Here is a 17,374-nt window from a genome sequence, read left to right as displayed (position 1 = left end):
CAGCATTAGGTCAGTGTAGAAGCTACATGTTAAAAGAGGAAGAGAGGAGCAGGTTGAGGTTGATGAGCCATTTTCCATCTCTTCAGCTGTCAATCAAATAAAGCGAAAAGTGAGAGAGAGAGATGAGACATGAGGAAAAGAGAGCGAGGAAAAAGACGAACGTGGACATGAAATTTGTTCTCAGTAGAAACTGTGATTCCAATAAAACGCATCAAAACCGAACAAAGACAACAAACATCTTCACCCCATATTGTCATTTGAGTTCCTACTTTAAACTCTGGAGCTAATTATAATCAACCTCATCAGAACTAAAGAGCCGTAATTACTGTGTTTAACCACTCTGAGCTCTCATGATGATGACAGGCTATCACCACTGCCCTCCCCACACACACCACCACAACAGCAGCTATTCAGCAGCAGAACAGAGACGAGGAGACGAGCAGCTGCCGTCTGTGTCTGTTCACATCTTAATGTCTCGTGTTAGTTAGTGGCTTGTAGGTTCTGATGACACACACTGCTCCAGGATCAGGTCTGGAAACCCTGCGTGGTCCCAGGGCCCCTGCACTACTCACTGTTCTCTCTGTGCTCCTTTAAAGTTAGAAAGCTGCAGACTCTATAACATGATTAATCACTGATGCAGAAGGGGTCAGTAACATATGATCAACACTGACACAGGACAGTCAGCTGACTAGTCCTCTGTTCACCTGCAGTTATGCCTTGTTTCCGCACCTGGTCCCAGGTCAGCTGTGTGGTGATCTGGGGCCATAATTAAGGTCTTTAGACCACATTTTGACACACACCCTATTTAAGACATGAACAGGAACAAACAGGAGCCATTTTAAGGCATTTATCATGTCAGCTGGTGAATATTTAGCCAAACAAAATCTAGATTAATTAAACACAAACCAGATGAGACACACACAGTCATCGGTTTGTCCAGAGTTTATGTTTGGTGTGTTTTTCTGTCAACTCACTAAACTGCCTCTTACACAGCAGCTTGTTTGATCTTGAAGACAAATTTCTCTTAGGGAGAGAAAATAAAAGGAAATCTTTACCTTGACCTTGAGGAAGAGGAAGAACAAAAGACCAGGGGAAAAAGACCTGAGACAGCATCTTTGTTTAGTCTGTGGGAGTGGTTGAAAAGATGAAAAGTAGGTAACAGTGTGTATGTTTGTGTCTTAGGAAGTCTTTGGTCCTCCAGGTTGTACAGCTCAAACTGACTGACGCTACTGAGCCCTGGGCACCACAGGCATTTACACTGTTCACTATCCATCTATTACACGCATGCCTTCATAGACAGACAGCTCCATTCTTCTGCACATCACATTACATTTGTATTTTGCACTACTTCTACGACCAGTGGTGGGAGAAGTATTCAGATCCTTTGCGTGAGTAAAAGTAAAACTACTCCACTACAAGTAAAAGTCCTTTTGGAAAAATCCTACTGTAGTGGAAGTATTAGCAATTAAAAGTAGTTGAAGTAAAGTAAAAGTCCTACTTTGGGTGCACCGTCTTATTTATTATTATCTATGACATCATCAGATGATTAATACAGAAGCATCAGTGTATCAGCAGCATGTTACTTGTAGCTGCTGTTATTTATTTATTTTATTTCTTTTATGTATTCGTTATTTAATCAGGAAGTCACATTGAGATTGAGATCTCATTTAAAAGTGTAAATGAGATGTAGTGGAGTGGAAGTATAAAGTAATATAAAATGTAAATACTAAAGTAAAAATCTATCTATCTATCTATCTATCTATCTATCTATCTATCTATCTATCTATCTATCTATCTATCTATGTGCAGGAACTTTTGTGGAATCCTCCTTTAACAGATTAAACAGCGTCCTCAGTGGATGGATGAATTATTGATCATTTATTGGTTGTGAATTGCTCTGAGCAGATAGAAGAGCTTCCTTCCTCTCACAGTTCCAGCTGTAAAAAGAAGATCTGGATAAAAAAAACCCCCATCTGATTAATGAGTGAAATGAGACGCTGGTCAGCCATGGTTCAAACGGTGTGGTGTCTCCAGCAGCAGCTCGGACGCAGCTCGTTTCTGTGGTGATTTCCCCGCCCACGTCCCACTTCTGTAAATATGAATGAATGAAACACTTCAGCTCAGTTTTACACCCAACAGGCCCCTTAACCTGCAGAGGAGACACTTTCTCCACTTCCTGTAAACACATACACACACACACACAGACCTGCTCGAATCAGCGTATGTGTGTGTGTGCGTCAGCACAACTACTTTCAGTGGCTGCTTTAGCTTTAACAGTCTGATGCAACGTTTCAGTCACAGACTGTTCTATAAAAAGACTGATGAGAAATCTGGTCTCAGTTTAGAGGCTCCACCTCCTCCTGCTCTCACTTTATAACTGTCATTATATTAATAATATTATGATTAATGACGTTTAAATGAGACTTCAACTTAAGCTGTCTGAGGTTATTCAGACCACAGCTTCCTGTGAGAAAGCCGATTGACATCAACTGTTTGTGGGTCGAACGAAGTGAAACTACTTAAAGGTCAAAAGGTTAAAAGAGGAAACCTGTTCATGAAAACTCAAAAATACCATTTATACCACTGCAAGCTCTTCTCACTTTCAGACTCTGGTACATAATCAACAACTCATTGTGTTTTTCACCAAGTTTTCTTCACATTTCATGAACATCAGACAAAAAACTTTCTAAATTTTAAAGCAGGAAGCAACAACTTTTTAAGAAAATCCTGATAAAATCAGTATTATCTGATTTCTATGGTCAAAACACATGAAAACGCTAAACCTCTGTCAGAACCTGCTGACAGATGAATAATCAATATGTTGTCGTGTGATGGATGTGAGGACAGTTACATGACCTGTGAGACCCTGCAGTGAAGTTATTACACAAAACGCTACAAACTGTGGCAGTTTTTATGTGAAGCTGCTGGAGGTTCAGTCATTTCATGAAATGTGCGTTGCTGTGTGTGTGTGTGTCTTGTCTTGCACAGTTAACCCTGCTGACTACACACACACACACACACACACACACACACACACACACACCCACAGGACGGTGGTATTTCACAGAGAAACCACCAGCTGTCGATTTATCTCTTCCTCACTGAGACCTTCCCTTTTTTCTCTCTCTAAAAAACTGACTGACGTCTTTTAGAGTCTCTGAAAGTGTGGCATGTATTATAAATCACTTTGAGCGGTCAATAAGACTAGAGAAGCTCAACATAAGAGCAGACCATTTCCCTGATTCACACGAAACACTTAAGTTACAGGTATATAAATCATTAAAGTTTGTTTTTTTTTCTCCTCCAGTTTCGTCTCATTTCACAAATGATGATCGGACTCTGAACAGGCTTCTCACCAGAGGAAGCAGCTTCAGTACTTCTGCATCACACACATGTGATTCTGTCAAAATAGTGTCTGTCATCATCGATCACTACATCTAAAAGAGTTCAACCATATTTCTTATGTTTGGGACAAACTGCAGGTCTTTGAGGAAGATTTTGAAGAAAGATTTTTCAGTGTCACCATGATTTTATTTAGTTTTCAGATTTAATGAAACAGGCCTTTTTTGAAAAACTATCCCTCTGACTGCAGCGTTGTTGACCTGAGAAGGGTTTGTACAGTTCAATTTTATCACTTGACAAAGTTTGCCACAACCTTAAACAAATTTTTTAAAGGTCCCACATTGTATAAAGGTAGCTGTCGTTTCTGGTAGTTTCTATATTAATATTGTGAAAGTATCAAAGTGCTCAGTCTACAGAGAAATGCTCACAGCCTGTATTCAGAAACTGAACCTTAAAACAAGCCGCCAGGATGTCCTGTAACTTTGTGACATCACAACAAAGCAGTCACCGCTCTCAGCCCCGCCCACCTGAACCCACCATCCAACCTTGCAGGATTTGGCTTCTCTGAGTGTTTACCTGAAATCTGCTATATTTTTATTTGATCACCCAGAAAACAGTCAGCCAATCAGAGAAGAGGCTCAGTGTCTCCTCTCCTCTGATTGGCTCACCGACCTGTTGTTGCAAGAGCTTCAGAGAGAAGCCTGAGAGAGGAGATGTAAAACAACACCGAGCTTGTATTTGGTCCTTAAAACCACAAATATATCTTCTTATGGATCAACACTTCAAATAAAACATAGAAAAAGTGTAAAATATGGGACCTTTAAACAAAATGTTTCCATACACCTCAATAGTTATATGAATCTTTTTTAGGAAAACGGACTTATATATGTGTGTGTGCATCTAAACATATAGTTTGTTTATATGGCTCATATTTGCTTAACATGGCATCTTACTGTAGGATTATAGAAAGCAATGGGAGGGAAGGTAATAGAATCGGATTGGGCAAGTAATGTAATCAGGTAGATAATAGGGTGCTTAAATATGTCGGTAAGGCAGATAGTGAAAAGGTTTTTACATTCTAATATCACTTTAGGTAAATTATTCCTCTTATCCAGCTTCTTGGCTCAGTGCTGATATTTCAGTCCAGTCTGGTGTAAATTCGGCTGCATTTATTTCTTGGTTTTTAATGAGAGCTGAAGGCAGAGGTGTGAAGTTGAGCTCACCTGCTGGTTTTTATTCAGTTTCCTGCAGCGTGCACCTCACTGTTCACTTTAATTAGACCTCACAGTTCAGTCACATGACCTGCTGAGGGACAGCAACACACTCACCAAACAGTCCCCACACACACACGCACGCACACACACACACACACACACACACACACACACACACACACACACACAGAGACAACAGCTACAGTTGTACTTCAGTTTTATTGTTCTGAGAAAATCAATACCAAGTAAAAAATAAATTACTTCCTTGATTTTATTCTTTAAACATCCTGGTCAGAGGTGTAGAAGGAAATCTCAAACACTGAGGCCTGTTTTTGTTCTGAGCTCCTCATAGACCTGAAGGCCTCAGAAACCGGACTGAGAAGGTACGAGATATTTGGAGAAGTTGAAATGAGCTTGAATTTTGGCCAAATTAGAAAAAGAAAATACATTTGAGGGTGAATAAATGACGCACACCCTCTTCCAAATACCTGGCCTTCCGTTCATATAACTGATCTCCAGCTGTAAGAAATTGAACGCATGAATGCAATCAAACACAAGACAACTTCAAACAGAAGCTGCGCGCCGCAGTGATTTTGTTTTTCAAATCAGTTTCTAGTTTATGCATGAAAGATGAAAAATGAGTAACTGAGACCCAGAGAGTCATGTCCTGGAACAGATGGAAGCTTAAATTAAATGATCTTAATGATAAATGTTACAAACGGAGGCAGATCAATCCAAAGATGGAACAAAAACAAAAGAAGAAAAAACACAGAGCGGGAAACAGCTGTCAGTCTAAACTATCAAACTCAATTTTCTTTCTGCCCGTCTGACAACTTCTGCAGTGACGACAACATCCAGACACCTGACGACAAAAACAACAACACATTTACAAAGAAACAACAACTCTCTCACATGAAGCTGTTTTTCTTTCTCTTTACAACTTGTTTCTTTTCATCAACCTTTTCAAATCCAGAGCAACATTAGTATGAGCTTAACACTGTAACAATAACTGCGTATGTCTGAGGGAAAAACTAAAAAATATCTTTATATGTGACAGTAAAATGTGTCTATGGATCTATGAGATTAAAAGAAATGATAAATCACACGGTAAATGAAAAAAAACAAAAAAAACATGCAAAACTTTACATAAATATCTGTTTTTTTGTTTTGTTTTGTTTTTTTAGAACCTGGAGCCTTTCAAACAAATAAACAGAAACTTGTTCAGTCAGAGTTCAGGTGAAATCACTTTGCTTTCTGTTGTTTTGCTCTGTCAAAAATCAGTGGGTGTTTTTCAGTCGGATCATCTGTTTGTTTACTGAGATAAAAGATCATGTGTCATGATCATGTTTGTGCTGTACTGTAGGTAGCTGTGTGTCAGAGGCCGTTGTGAAGCAACAGCTGGGTCTGGCAGAAGATCTGTCAGTCGCTTCCTCGGACTGTGAGGGGTTGAATATGGTAGTTGTTGTATATCACATTAGTATTTATTGTGTTTTGTGCAGGTTGTGTTTTCCTGCTCGTTGCGTATGTGAAGCTGCTGGCTAAGTGGTTGAAATAAAACATGAAGTGCTGCTTGTTAGTTTGCTGTAATGTGAGCGTGTCTCTGAGGATAAATGCTCGTAGGTTTCTAGTGTTGCACTGAATTATTACACCTGCTCATTATCACTTTTAAAATTTCCTCCGGACGACTCTGAGGCACTTAAACCAACCAAGTCAATAACAGACAGTAGGACGGGACTGGCTGCCGTTCTCCACTCAGTTTGATGACGACAAGTGTTAGAAACTGGAGTGTGACAGAAACACTTCACCTGTAACACACAGAGACGAGCTTGGACAAAAAGCAAACTGAAATATAAACCAGTTGTAGCTCAACCCATTTTTCAACAACTGTCTCTACTGAGACAAAAACAAAGCAAAACAATATGAAACTGTTTTCAATAGCATAGATGAGTTAAAATAGTCCCAACCTGATACCCCCACCCCCTCCCCTCTACAATGTCCATAAGAAATCCTCTACATCAGGCACTTGTTGATTAGTCCATAACGGCTCCAAACCGTCCAATCAGAAACAGCGAGCGGCCCTCCTTCCTCCAATCACCTCCTTTCAGTTAGTTAGTCCCGGCAGCGTCTTCGCTCCTCTCTTTAGTCTCCTCTTCGGCCCGACTCTCTCCTCCTCCCCCTCCACGCTCCGTGAGGCGCGGTGGATGCCGGGGGACCTCAGCTCGATGTCGTCCAGGGCGAGCGCGGGGTCGTCGGGCGACACGGGCTGCGGGGCCGGGTAGTTGGGCTGGTAGTAGCGGTACGGGTCGTCCTCCTCAACCTCGCCGTAGTTCTGGAAGACGTTCGACGGCAGTTGGACTGCGGGGACAGCACCGCCGTGAGTGACATCCTCACCCTCTGCGATGCCAACCAACCAGACAGCGAGCCCGCATGTGCGCCAGTCAGATAGGCAGACGGTCAGTGAGATCCCAAAACAAAGATGGCCGACCCGCCACCACAGGAAGCAATTTTTTGAATTGGTTTGATGGATTTTGATTAGGTTAGCGAGACAGGAAGAAGGGGCGGGATAAAAAGGAAGGAGCAAGAGATACAGAGGACAAGGGTTACCAAAGGTTACCAACAGTTACCACGGGTTACTGCTGGTTACCACGGGTTACCAAAGATTAGAAGAACGCTTAAGACAAACAGTTGTAAATTAAAAGTTAGAATAAGCAACATTATTTGAGCTTAATGTGAGAAATTTGATCTAAATTTCTTTACGTTCTGCCAGGAAAGTGTTAGATTTATTATCCATTAACTCACATTCAAACTGGCAACATTTCAGCAACTTAATGTTTTCAAGTGGTGTCTTTCAAAGTAAAGTTATCTCTCTACTTAAGGTGCAAAATTTATATCCGAAATTGTTGTGCAAACTAGCTTTTATGAAGTCAAAGGTGATATTTTTTTGTTCACAGGAGTTTATACGAAGTCAGTAAAGCCTGTTGTTTAAAGAAGAGGCACCAGGATCGTAATCTAGAGGAAGAAGCCAGGAGAGGACGATCGTCTCAGTGAGGGCTCGGTCCTGTTCAACCAATTCGAGGATGAATCTGGTGATGTTTCATACTTTTCTTACTCTCAACAAACCTCATGAAAAGACCAAAACCAACACTGAATGTCTCCCACTAAGAGGTTACTGTGTGTGTATCAAAGCCTAGTTTATACTGACTCAATCCCACACACACACACACACACACACACACACACACACACACACACACGGTCCTGCTGTCTCAGATTCTCACTACAGCACTGAAAATCTGAAAATGTGGATTAATCTGCTGCTTGTAGGAAACTACTGAGCCTTTTTAAAACATGAAACTATATATTAATGATGTGTTAGTGATCTACATGCTCATCAGGAACCAATGGGCTCGGAGCCGCAGACAGGACAGAGAAGTCTGTCACTAACTACCTTTAGTACTTGTGTAGGATTTCTTGACGGATAGAAAAATACTGAACAACACCAGACTTATCCTTTAAAGTGGTGCACATATGTATATATGTTCTCTCTCATATGAAATAACTGAGCATCGCTCCTGTAGCTGAGTGCAGGACAGCGCTTTTTTAATGTCATCTGTTTTTACCTGTTTATACGTATTATATAATTTCACCTCCATATAACCTTATTTCAAAATTTCTGTCAATCCTGTTTCCTCTCCAACTTTATACTTTTTGGGGTAAAACTGTTTATTTAGAGCTGCATCGAACAATTGTTTTCATTCTTGATTCATCTGCAGATTATTCTCTCAAATCATCAATTGATTGTTTTGTCCAGAGAAGGAGAATAGTGAAATTTTGTGTCACAATTTCCCACAGCTCAGAGTGACGTCTTGAAGATCTTCAGTTTACTGACATGTATGACAAAGAGAAGCAGTTAAGAGGCTGAAAATGATTCAAACAGCTGCAGATAAATTCATAAAGTAATGGACTAATCAGTGCAGCTCTATGTATGCATAATAATATTAATTATATTATTAATTATTAAAATCAAGAATATAATATTCATGTGTCGTGAGGAGAGAGCCACGGCTGAAGCTACTCAGCTGATGCAGTCACACCACCTACAGTGTTTGCAGCCTTCGCAGCGGTTTAAACAGTTAATAGTCCCTGTTGTTATTGTGAGTGTTTGTGAACGTAGCTCAGTATTCACTGAAATACGGCGCTGAGGGTCATTGAGAGGAGAAGTTGTGATGGACAGACAGAGATGGAGAGACACACACACACACACAAAGACGGAGGAATGATTACAACATGCAGAAGTTACTCACATGGCGCCCCTGCAGGCTGCGCGCTGTACAGCGCCGTTTAGGCTGCTGCATGACCTTTAACCTCAACACACATCACATATTAACACAATCATGCACTTAAGTTGAAGATGACTCATGTAGGGTTTTCTTTACAAACACCACTTTTATAATTAACTGAATAATTATATTTCTAGTGTTTGCCGATGTCCATATGTGGTGAGAATTAATGGTTGTTTTTGTTGACTCCGAGCTTCCTGGATACATGTGATAAATCCTGCTGTGCTGACTGTGAAGCTGTTAAAATATAATTTCCCATGTGTCTCTTCCTGTGAAAGGCTGGGAAAAGACAATCTGAGTCGTATGGACGCTGGAGAGCAAATTAACACGTAACAGACAGAGAAGCTGCCAACAGCACTGATTCATCATCTGCAATTTTTATGTGAATTTTGTGTAGCATTTTGCAAGCAATTTGTTGCGCTCCTGATGTATTTAATTAGTGGCATCTGTATGAGAAAACCCTTCATTGCGGCATCTTTCCAGGGGGACGACTGCAGCCACACTGAGAGATTTAACAGAAAAGTCTCAGTTGAAACGTGTTCAGATGCAGAATTCAGTCTGGGGTTACTGTTTTACTGATCCGTGCAGCAGACCATGCAGCTTCAACCAGCTACTGCAAGACAAAGCTTAAAGGGTCAGTTCACCCATTTCACAGCAGACATATTTTTCTCACTGACAGTGTGCGCAAAGTGTCGAGTGTAGTTTCAGGCTTATTTGAGATGACTGTCTACCCTAACACAATGGATGTATGTGTAATTTAACTCAAATGATCCGAAAACAATATTTAAAGACCCAGTGACATAAAATTATGTTTTAATCCTCTGTTGCTGTGTTAATCATGTCTTGATACAGTATTTATATATATATAGCTAACAAAGCTGACCACTCCCATCTCATGGGTTGTAGTACCTAGCAGAGCGATATCATTGGTTAGAGTTTTTTTATTTTATTTTATAGGGGTTTAATGAGCCGGACTCTTTCTTGGCTGCGTGAAATAACTTCCTGGAGTCTTGTCATTACTGTGACCAATAGTCTTAGCATTTAAATGCATTTCCCAAAATGTCAAACTAGAGCAGGGGTTTCCAAATTTCCAATGTGGAGCCGCTCTGTGATAACACCCCCTCCAAGATACAGTTAATAGTGTGACATGATAAAAGTTAATGTGTGTTTTGTAAAACCTATTAGTATTCTTTGCCTTTTTTTCATTTGGGGGATAATCATGCTTGAACTGCTGGAACTACATTTCCCATAATTTGTGGGATGTAAGTTAGCTGTGGGCTAACATGAGCCCTGTTTTTTTTAGCCTTAATAAGATCATCAAGGGAAGTTCTGGACTCATCTTTTTCTATGATTTCTGGATTTCTGGACATTTATTTGTGATGGACATCAGAGATATTGGTACTTGGGATGTTTAACTCAGACTTAATCACTAAAATACGTTTGAAAACCTCTGCTTTAGGGCATGAAAGAAGCTGAAGATGCTCTCACTTTGGCAAATTACATCCACCCCACCCACCACTCACACTGGATAAGTCAGAGTAAAATATCTGTTTACATGTTTGGGTGCAGTGAACCTTTAAGGTGGCGAAAGTCAGGAAATTTAAACTGTGGGCGAAATTACTGAACAAGCTACTTCACCTTAGAGTGGAAGTTTTACTGATAACGCCTTGTTGTTTGGATGTTTACCACTCGTGTCCCATCCAAAACAAGCCCAGTGTATCACACCATATTTGGAATTGTGAAAAATTTCAACCACAGTGAACAGTGTTACCGAGACAGAGTTCTGTATCTCAACTGTGTATTTCAAGGTGTTTGACGTGTCACCTTCAAATACACTGAGTGTGGGGCGGACGACTACAGTGACATGCAGCCTGTTTAACTCAGAATGAATTAAACATTGATGACCTCCAGTCCAAAAAAACAACTGAGATGTTTTCATGCTCAGTGATACAGTTTACAGAGTCCACAAGATATCTAAACAAGCTGCTGAGTTTGAAGATATTTCTGTTATTAACATGACACACACGGCGATTTGAGACTAAATGATCTTTTATAAGAACAAGGTTGAGTGTGTTTCTTTCTTACTTATTCTTAGAACAGTCTGTGGCTGTAGTGGTCTAATAATATGGTTGGTATGAGATTAATTCAAGTTATACTGTGAGGTAAAGGTCAGTATATTTCAGTGGTCCATTACTAGTAAGTGCACAGTCAGAAGCTATTAATACAAAACAAGTTTACGTCCAACAAGTTGATGAAAGTTTAGTCTTAAAAGTTCTGGTCAGATTCATCAGCCTAGAGCTATTCAAGGCAGCCTACATACCTCCGACGTTATAGCCCACACAGGAGTTCGGGTCACAGTATCCCGGAGGCCCTGCGGGGCCAACGGGTCCAGGGACCCCCGGCCGACCAGCGGACCCAGGATTCCCGGGTCGCCCTGATGGACCGTGGCTGCCGGGTCTGCCCTGTCCTTGAGCACCTGGGAGGAAGATTTCATTCGACAAAATTACAAATCTAAGAATAAGTGAAATGTTTAGTATCTAGTTAATGTCCAGCACTTTCCTCACCACATTATTATTATTATTATTATCATTATTATTATTAATATTATATAAATCTGTAAAATATGATCTGGAAGCCCAGACTGGGAAGCTTCTGTGGAATGGTGTTGTACAGCTTGCTATGGTTTCGTTTACCAGGGGGTCCTGGAGGTCCTCTGGGGCCTTGGACTCCGGCCCCTTGAGATCCCTTCTCACCCTTCTCTCCTGTTTGACCTGGAAACACACATGAGGTTAAAACAGTAACATGTTGTCATTTCTGACAGGTTCAGTACAAACTAGAACAAATCTTTAAACTTCAGTCAGTAGATACAGAACACCACCACACACCTCTTCCCCCGGGGTATGAATAACTACACACTGTCTGTGTCTGAATTACTGTTCTTTCAATCTGTTGGTACGTCTTTGTGCTTGTTGCTCAGCTGGGACCCCAAGAGAAACAACACCCAGTCTAATAATCCCACTTGCTATGACAGCTAGTAGTGGCGACTGGGTGACAGCACCTGAACACCAAAAGCAGGAAGGTCCGTGTTTGTCTTCCTGAACTTATTCTATTAACTCTGTTCTCTGACCTCTGACCTCCTCTCTTGGTCTTGTTGACGGCCTCACCTCTTTCTCCAGGTTGCCCGTTCTGTCCGTTCTGTCCCGGGAAGCCAGGTCTTCCTGGGGGTCCCTGTTCTCCCTGGGGCCCTGGATTTCCCTGTCGACCCGGCTCTCCGGGGGGTCCTGGCACAGTGCGGATGGACACTGGTGGACTTGGTACATGGTTCAGGATGGAGTTGTAGCGCGCCATGTGGCCTGAAAACAGAAACAACAACAACAGTGACATTAGAGCCAAACAGGATGAATTATACACGAGGTGCGTCACAAACCAACAGCGCATGGGTGTCTAACCCTAAAACCAAGAGGATGAAAGTGAAAAACACTGAGTCCGTGTTGTCACTCACTTTGGATCAGCTGCTCACAGACCTGCCTGGCGATGGCCTGAACTGAAGCCGTCGACTGGAGGTCACCCTGAAGACACACAAGCAAAAGTACTGTTTATATTTTGAGCATCTGCAGACTTTCAGACGTCGACTTGGTCGTGGTTCAGCTGTGATCGAAGTGAGCTGCTGCATCAACATCCATCATTTTCCCAGCCGTGATTCTTCCTCCACACGGCAAGATGTTGTGACCACAGTGTCAATCAACGACACACACTGAAGCACAGCTTTCTTTAGTCCACATGCTGCTATTTGAAAATACTCAGTGTGTTGTCATTCTGCCTGCATGAATGTGCCACAGACTCAAAGTGTAGTTAGTTGTTTTAAGTCTGTAGATTTCCATTAAAACTAAACTGCGTTTGATGTATTTAAATACAAACACACGAATCTGTTGACAGCTCTCACAGGCGACTGCTGTTCAATTTCTCCCTTAAAAACAGTTGCAGTTGTCAAATGAGCATTTACTGAAACCATCCAGTGATTTAATTTCAACAGAACCAGGGAAAACCTTCAACTTTCATCCCACTTTATTCGTTCTGGAGTTAGAAATCTTTATTTTTTTCTCTCAATATCTGCTGTGGTTGTGAAGCTGAGAAAGACGAGAGCCTGTGATAAAACTTTCAGGGTGGTGTCGGACTTTGACCGTCTTAACGGACCAATGTAACCTTCTGTCCAAACAGCAGCATCGTCTGAACGGCTTAAAAGTTTGCCAGACAAAGCTTTTGCCGAGAAGCCAGTGAAGTTCGTCTTCAGGCTGAGCTGTTTGTGTCAGTGTTTGACACCAAACAACTGAGTAAAAACTGATTTCTGTGTGGCACATTTTAGTAGACAGAGAGAAACATCCTGATGTCAACAACACCGCCAACAATTTCTATAACCGATTATCACTGTTTTCAGAGGGCACTGTGAACACAGCACAGTGCTCCCGTCTTCATTAGCAGTTTTATTTTGACAGACCACAGGGGGGCGCCTTTCTACTGGCTGAAGAGAGGCAGAGCAGTCACAGCACAGAGACCCAGTAGCTCTTACTACTCTGGCCAAGACTTACTATGCTAACAGTAGCACTGGCACATGTCTTGTTTATGGGTGCCAAGTTATAACATTCTCAGAGCTGCACTTGACATGATACTTTACAGCTGACACACACAGGTGAGCGCAGGTGCTCGTGGCTTGTAAGAGTCCAATATAACTGTGCCACAGTCCTTCACTCTTATGTTATGATGTTCTGCCCTTTAACTGTTGATGAACACGACAGTGCTTTCACTCTACAGAGTCTGATATACAGATGGGTCACGTCTTAAACTCTGACTGTGAAAGAACCAAAAATATTCCTAAAATTTAATTCATGAATTTTAATTTATGAAGGACAGAGGGCTGATAAATATAATGAGTGCAAGTGATCAATAATGTCCAGGCTTGTTTTTCTCGGTTCTTTCACAACTATTAACGCTGAAAATAAACCAGAAAATGTATGAGAACATGAGACACGGACACAGCGGCGCTGACCTGAAAACAACCAACCTGCTCTCGTTTACAGTGTTTTTTGATTAAATCCAAGGTGATTCTGGTGTTGTGTAATTTTGCTACATTTTGCACCAACAGTAGTATTTCAGGAATGTTTGATGATTTTCTTGATAATAGTGTTAACTGTGATCTGACACCAGCACTTCAGTAAAAGTGACACAGGAGATTATTCTGGTCATAAACTGAAAAGTGTATTTGTCATAATGATGTATCAAAGTACATGTGATGTGGTGCAGGGGCCTCAACTGTCCTGAGTGATAGAGACGCTGCTCTTCGAGTGGAGGAAACACCCAAATTTAGCAGGAAGCTAAAAACAGGAAGCAGAGATGCTCAGTTTGATACAAGATGTTTTTGTGGTCAACAAAGGAAGAATTTATTTATATTTTTTTGCCTTTTATCTGATTTTGCTCTGGATACTGCTGATGAAAAACTCGCAGTTGTACGCAGTCCAATACAACAACACTACCTGCTGCCTCAGTATGAACTACAGTCTCACAAATGACTAAAAGGTGGGAATCAACAGCTTCAACAAAAACTATGAGCTTCACGAATGAGGGCTGCTGAAACATGTGCGGTGTGTGTAGTGTCCACAGTTTGATTTTTATCAGAAAAATGGCAAATACAACAACGATGTGACTGCGTTCAGACAAAACACAAAATACAAGATAAAATAACTTTTTAAACTGACTGCTTGGATTTTTTGCAGTTTGTGTTTAGTGGCCACAAACAGACAAGAAGCAGAGTGTGTTGTAACGGATGTGTGCTTTCGTGTGTGTGACAATTTTCATGAAATACTTTCCAAACCTACCACAAACTCTAACTATTCGTCTAATGTGAAATCAAATAGCTCAAGATAAATGCTCATTTTTTTTGGTTGAACTGAGAAATGTTCAACTTGAGCAGCCTTTTCCTCAGTTTGTGCCACCACAAGCCATTCTGCATGTTCTTTCCTCCGTTTGCTTAATTTCTTTTTTCTTAAGTTAAAAAAGAACAAATGGTGTCTTTGTGAGAAGCCAAGGGTCAAAAATGATTTCTTATTATTTCGGTTTTGTTTTATTCATGTTCTGTTCTCAAAACATCAAAACATGCTGCTCAGGAAATTGGCTACTTTGCATGAAGAGCAAAATAAACAAAAAAAAACAAAATAAAATTATTTTGTCACTCTTTGCATATGAAGAAAGTTTCCTGATGGACAGAGCCACTTACCCGTTCACCTTTCTCCCCCTTGCCTCCAGAAGGACCCTGCAAAAGAGAAGGTGGCATGAAAAGAGGAAAAAACAACAAAGGTTTGAAGGATTTAACTCTGCAGACACAAGCAGTTCACATTTTATGGACCATGGTACATTCCTCAGGTAAAAACAAAACAAAACAAAACAAAACAAAACAAAACACAGGACTCTCCAGTTGAGACACTAACCTGATCGACTGTCACAGCCAGAAAGCTGCTCTCCTCACCTCTGACCCCACAGCTCCAAAATCCTTTCAAACATCCTGACTGACTAAAACTTTCTGCTTTTTCTTGTCCCACTTTGTATTTTATTGTCTGTGTAATGACAGAACTGTGGCTGTGAATGTTGAACTCCTGAATCTCGTTAGCTTGAAAGATCAACAATTTCTAACTTTCAGATGTTCTTTGATTATCCAGTTGGTTTATTGTTGTTAGTTTATTGTCTCATAAGCAGACTGAATCAAGCTTCAACACACGATTTGTACATGCTGTTTGACATTTGATGATTTTTTTTTTTTTAGAAGTAAAATAAACCAAACATTGACAACACATCAAAATAAGTTTCAGGGCGCAATTTGAATCATTGCCACAGTGTATGTGAGCAAGTAAAACCATCCCTCAGCTGAGAGCACTTTAACCTGATGTAAACTGATGTAGAGCAAAGCTAAGCTCAGGCTTCAGTGGAGTTAAATGGGATTTTTGTACCTTGACAAACTTTCCTTTAACACTGCAGCTGAGCCATTAAAACACAAACCTTATACAAACAGTGTCGCTACCCAAAAGCTTAACTACACTGTACATTTTCCTCCAGTAAGTTCACATTAAGATCTGCAATTGACAAAAGTGTGATAATTAGTTAAGGCAGGTTCTTTGAAGTCCACCCACGCATCTGTAATTACATGCTTGACAACATTTTATCACGGCCGTGCAAAGCAATTTGTCAGCAGTTTGTATCACCTCCCACAGAATCTCATTTGCAGTCAAAATGTGATTTACTGTCTGTGAACATTTCATTTAATCTGGAATAAATGCCAAAGCAGAGAGTGGCCACATATTGGGATAAAATGTTACGCACTTCGAATAAATAAAGAGAAGTGGAAAACAAAGCATTATATACTCAAACACACTGCTGGTGGCACAGTATTTATCTGCTCATCAGGTGCAGCTTATTTTAAAGTTATTCCTTTGGGTGTTTTTGACGCCTTTGTTAGAGAGTAGGGGAATGACATGGAGCAAATGGTCCGTGCTGCTGGGAGTCAGCCGGGGGTTTGTTGTTGTTCCAGCATAGACCGATGAATTCAGTCTAAACTGGATCTCCATTCAGAATGCTGGGATTCTGTCCAAAATGATTCTCAATGCATTTGAGGTTTTGATGTGATTTTTCTAACTGTATCACCACATTATCAATAATTTTTAACATCCATCATGTAAATTCAAGTAAATATATATATTTTTTCAATAATTTTTGGGGCATTTTTGCCTTTATTCTGACCCCTAAGTGAGAGAGAGAGTCAGGAAAGCCAGGGAGAGAGAGAGAGGGGATGACATGCAGCAAAGTGCCACGGGTCGGACTCGAACCCACAGCCGCTGCGGCACATGTGGTACGCGCTCTAGCAGGTGAACCACCGAGGCGCCCCAAACTCAAGTAAATATTAATATGATGAAAATAAAAATTTGCATTCAGTGTGATGAAGAAAAGTCTTCATTGTCTTCCACACGGATGAGCCGAAACATTACGACCACCCCTGCCCAATATGCACATGCCGCCACAGCAGCTCCGACCCGCTGAGGAGTGGACACGACCTCTGGGGGCGTCCTGTGGTGTCGGCAGCAGATCCTTTAGGTGCTGTAAGCTGTGAGGTTCCAGCACATCCCCCATCACTCTGTTGCCGTTGCATGGTTTGTCCCTCCTCAGACTGCTGTCAGTACGCCATTTCTCCCACATCCACCACACTGACTACAAGAACCGGCCGTCCAATAAACGCCACACCGTGACATGTGGCGTTGTTATGAGATAATCGTTCTTGGCTTCATCTTCTCTGTGAGTGGTCATAATGTTTTAATTCATCATCTGTTTATTTACTTTTCTGATGTAAGAAAGTAAAAGCAGTTCTCCATATATTAGGCTTGACAGGAGGACTAAGTCAGGGGAGTGTTGCTCCCACCTTTTTTTTTGTTTTAGCGATGC

General features: G+C 41.1%; 1 protein-coding gene across 4 annotated transcripts in view; it reads right to left on the bottom strand.

Moving 5' to 3' along the window:
• Positions 1 to 4,756: 4,756 nt before the first annotated feature.
• Positions 4,757 to 17,374, bottom strand: part of LOC111665676 (collagen alpha-1(XIV) chain-like) — a 167,274-nt gene continuing 154,656 nt past the window's right edge. For 2 of the 4 annotated variants that reach the window (XM_023420750.2, XM_087177840.1), the window contains 6 exons: positions 15,165 to 15,200; positions 12,399 to 12,465; positions 12,061 to 12,249; positions 11,590 to 11,667; positions 11,217 to 11,372; positions 4,757 to 6,950 (listed from right to left, as the gene is read on the bottom strand). In XM_023420750.2, the coding sequence (XP_023276518.1) occupies positions 6,658 to 6,950; positions 11,217 to 11,372; positions 11,590 to 11,667; positions 12,061 to 12,249; positions 12,399 to 12,465; positions 15,165 to 15,200 (819 nt within the window). In that variant the 3' untranslated portion in view covers positions 4,757 to 6,657. Of the gene's footprint in view, positions 6,951 to 7,368; positions 8,755 to 11,216; positions 11,373 to 11,589; positions 11,668 to 12,060; positions 12,250 to 12,398; positions 12,466 to 15,164; positions 15,201 to 17,374 lie in introns of those variants that run through there. The other 2 variants (XM_023420751.2, XM_087177839.1) reach the window with 2 other exon arrangements.

Source organism: Seriola lalandi, unplaced genomic scaffold (assembly GCF_002814215.2).
Source record: "Seriola lalandi dorsalis isolate HSWRI2012SDOR001 ecotype SW California unplaced genomic scaffold, Sedor1 jcf7180002054657, whole genome shotgun sequence".
NCBI classification, from domain to species: domain Eukaryota; kingdom Metazoa; phylum Chordata; class Actinopteri; order Carangiformes; family Carangidae; genus Seriola; species Seriola lalandi.
Note: the sequence above shows the minus strand (reverse complement) of the source record. Positions and strands in the feature narration are given on the sequence as shown.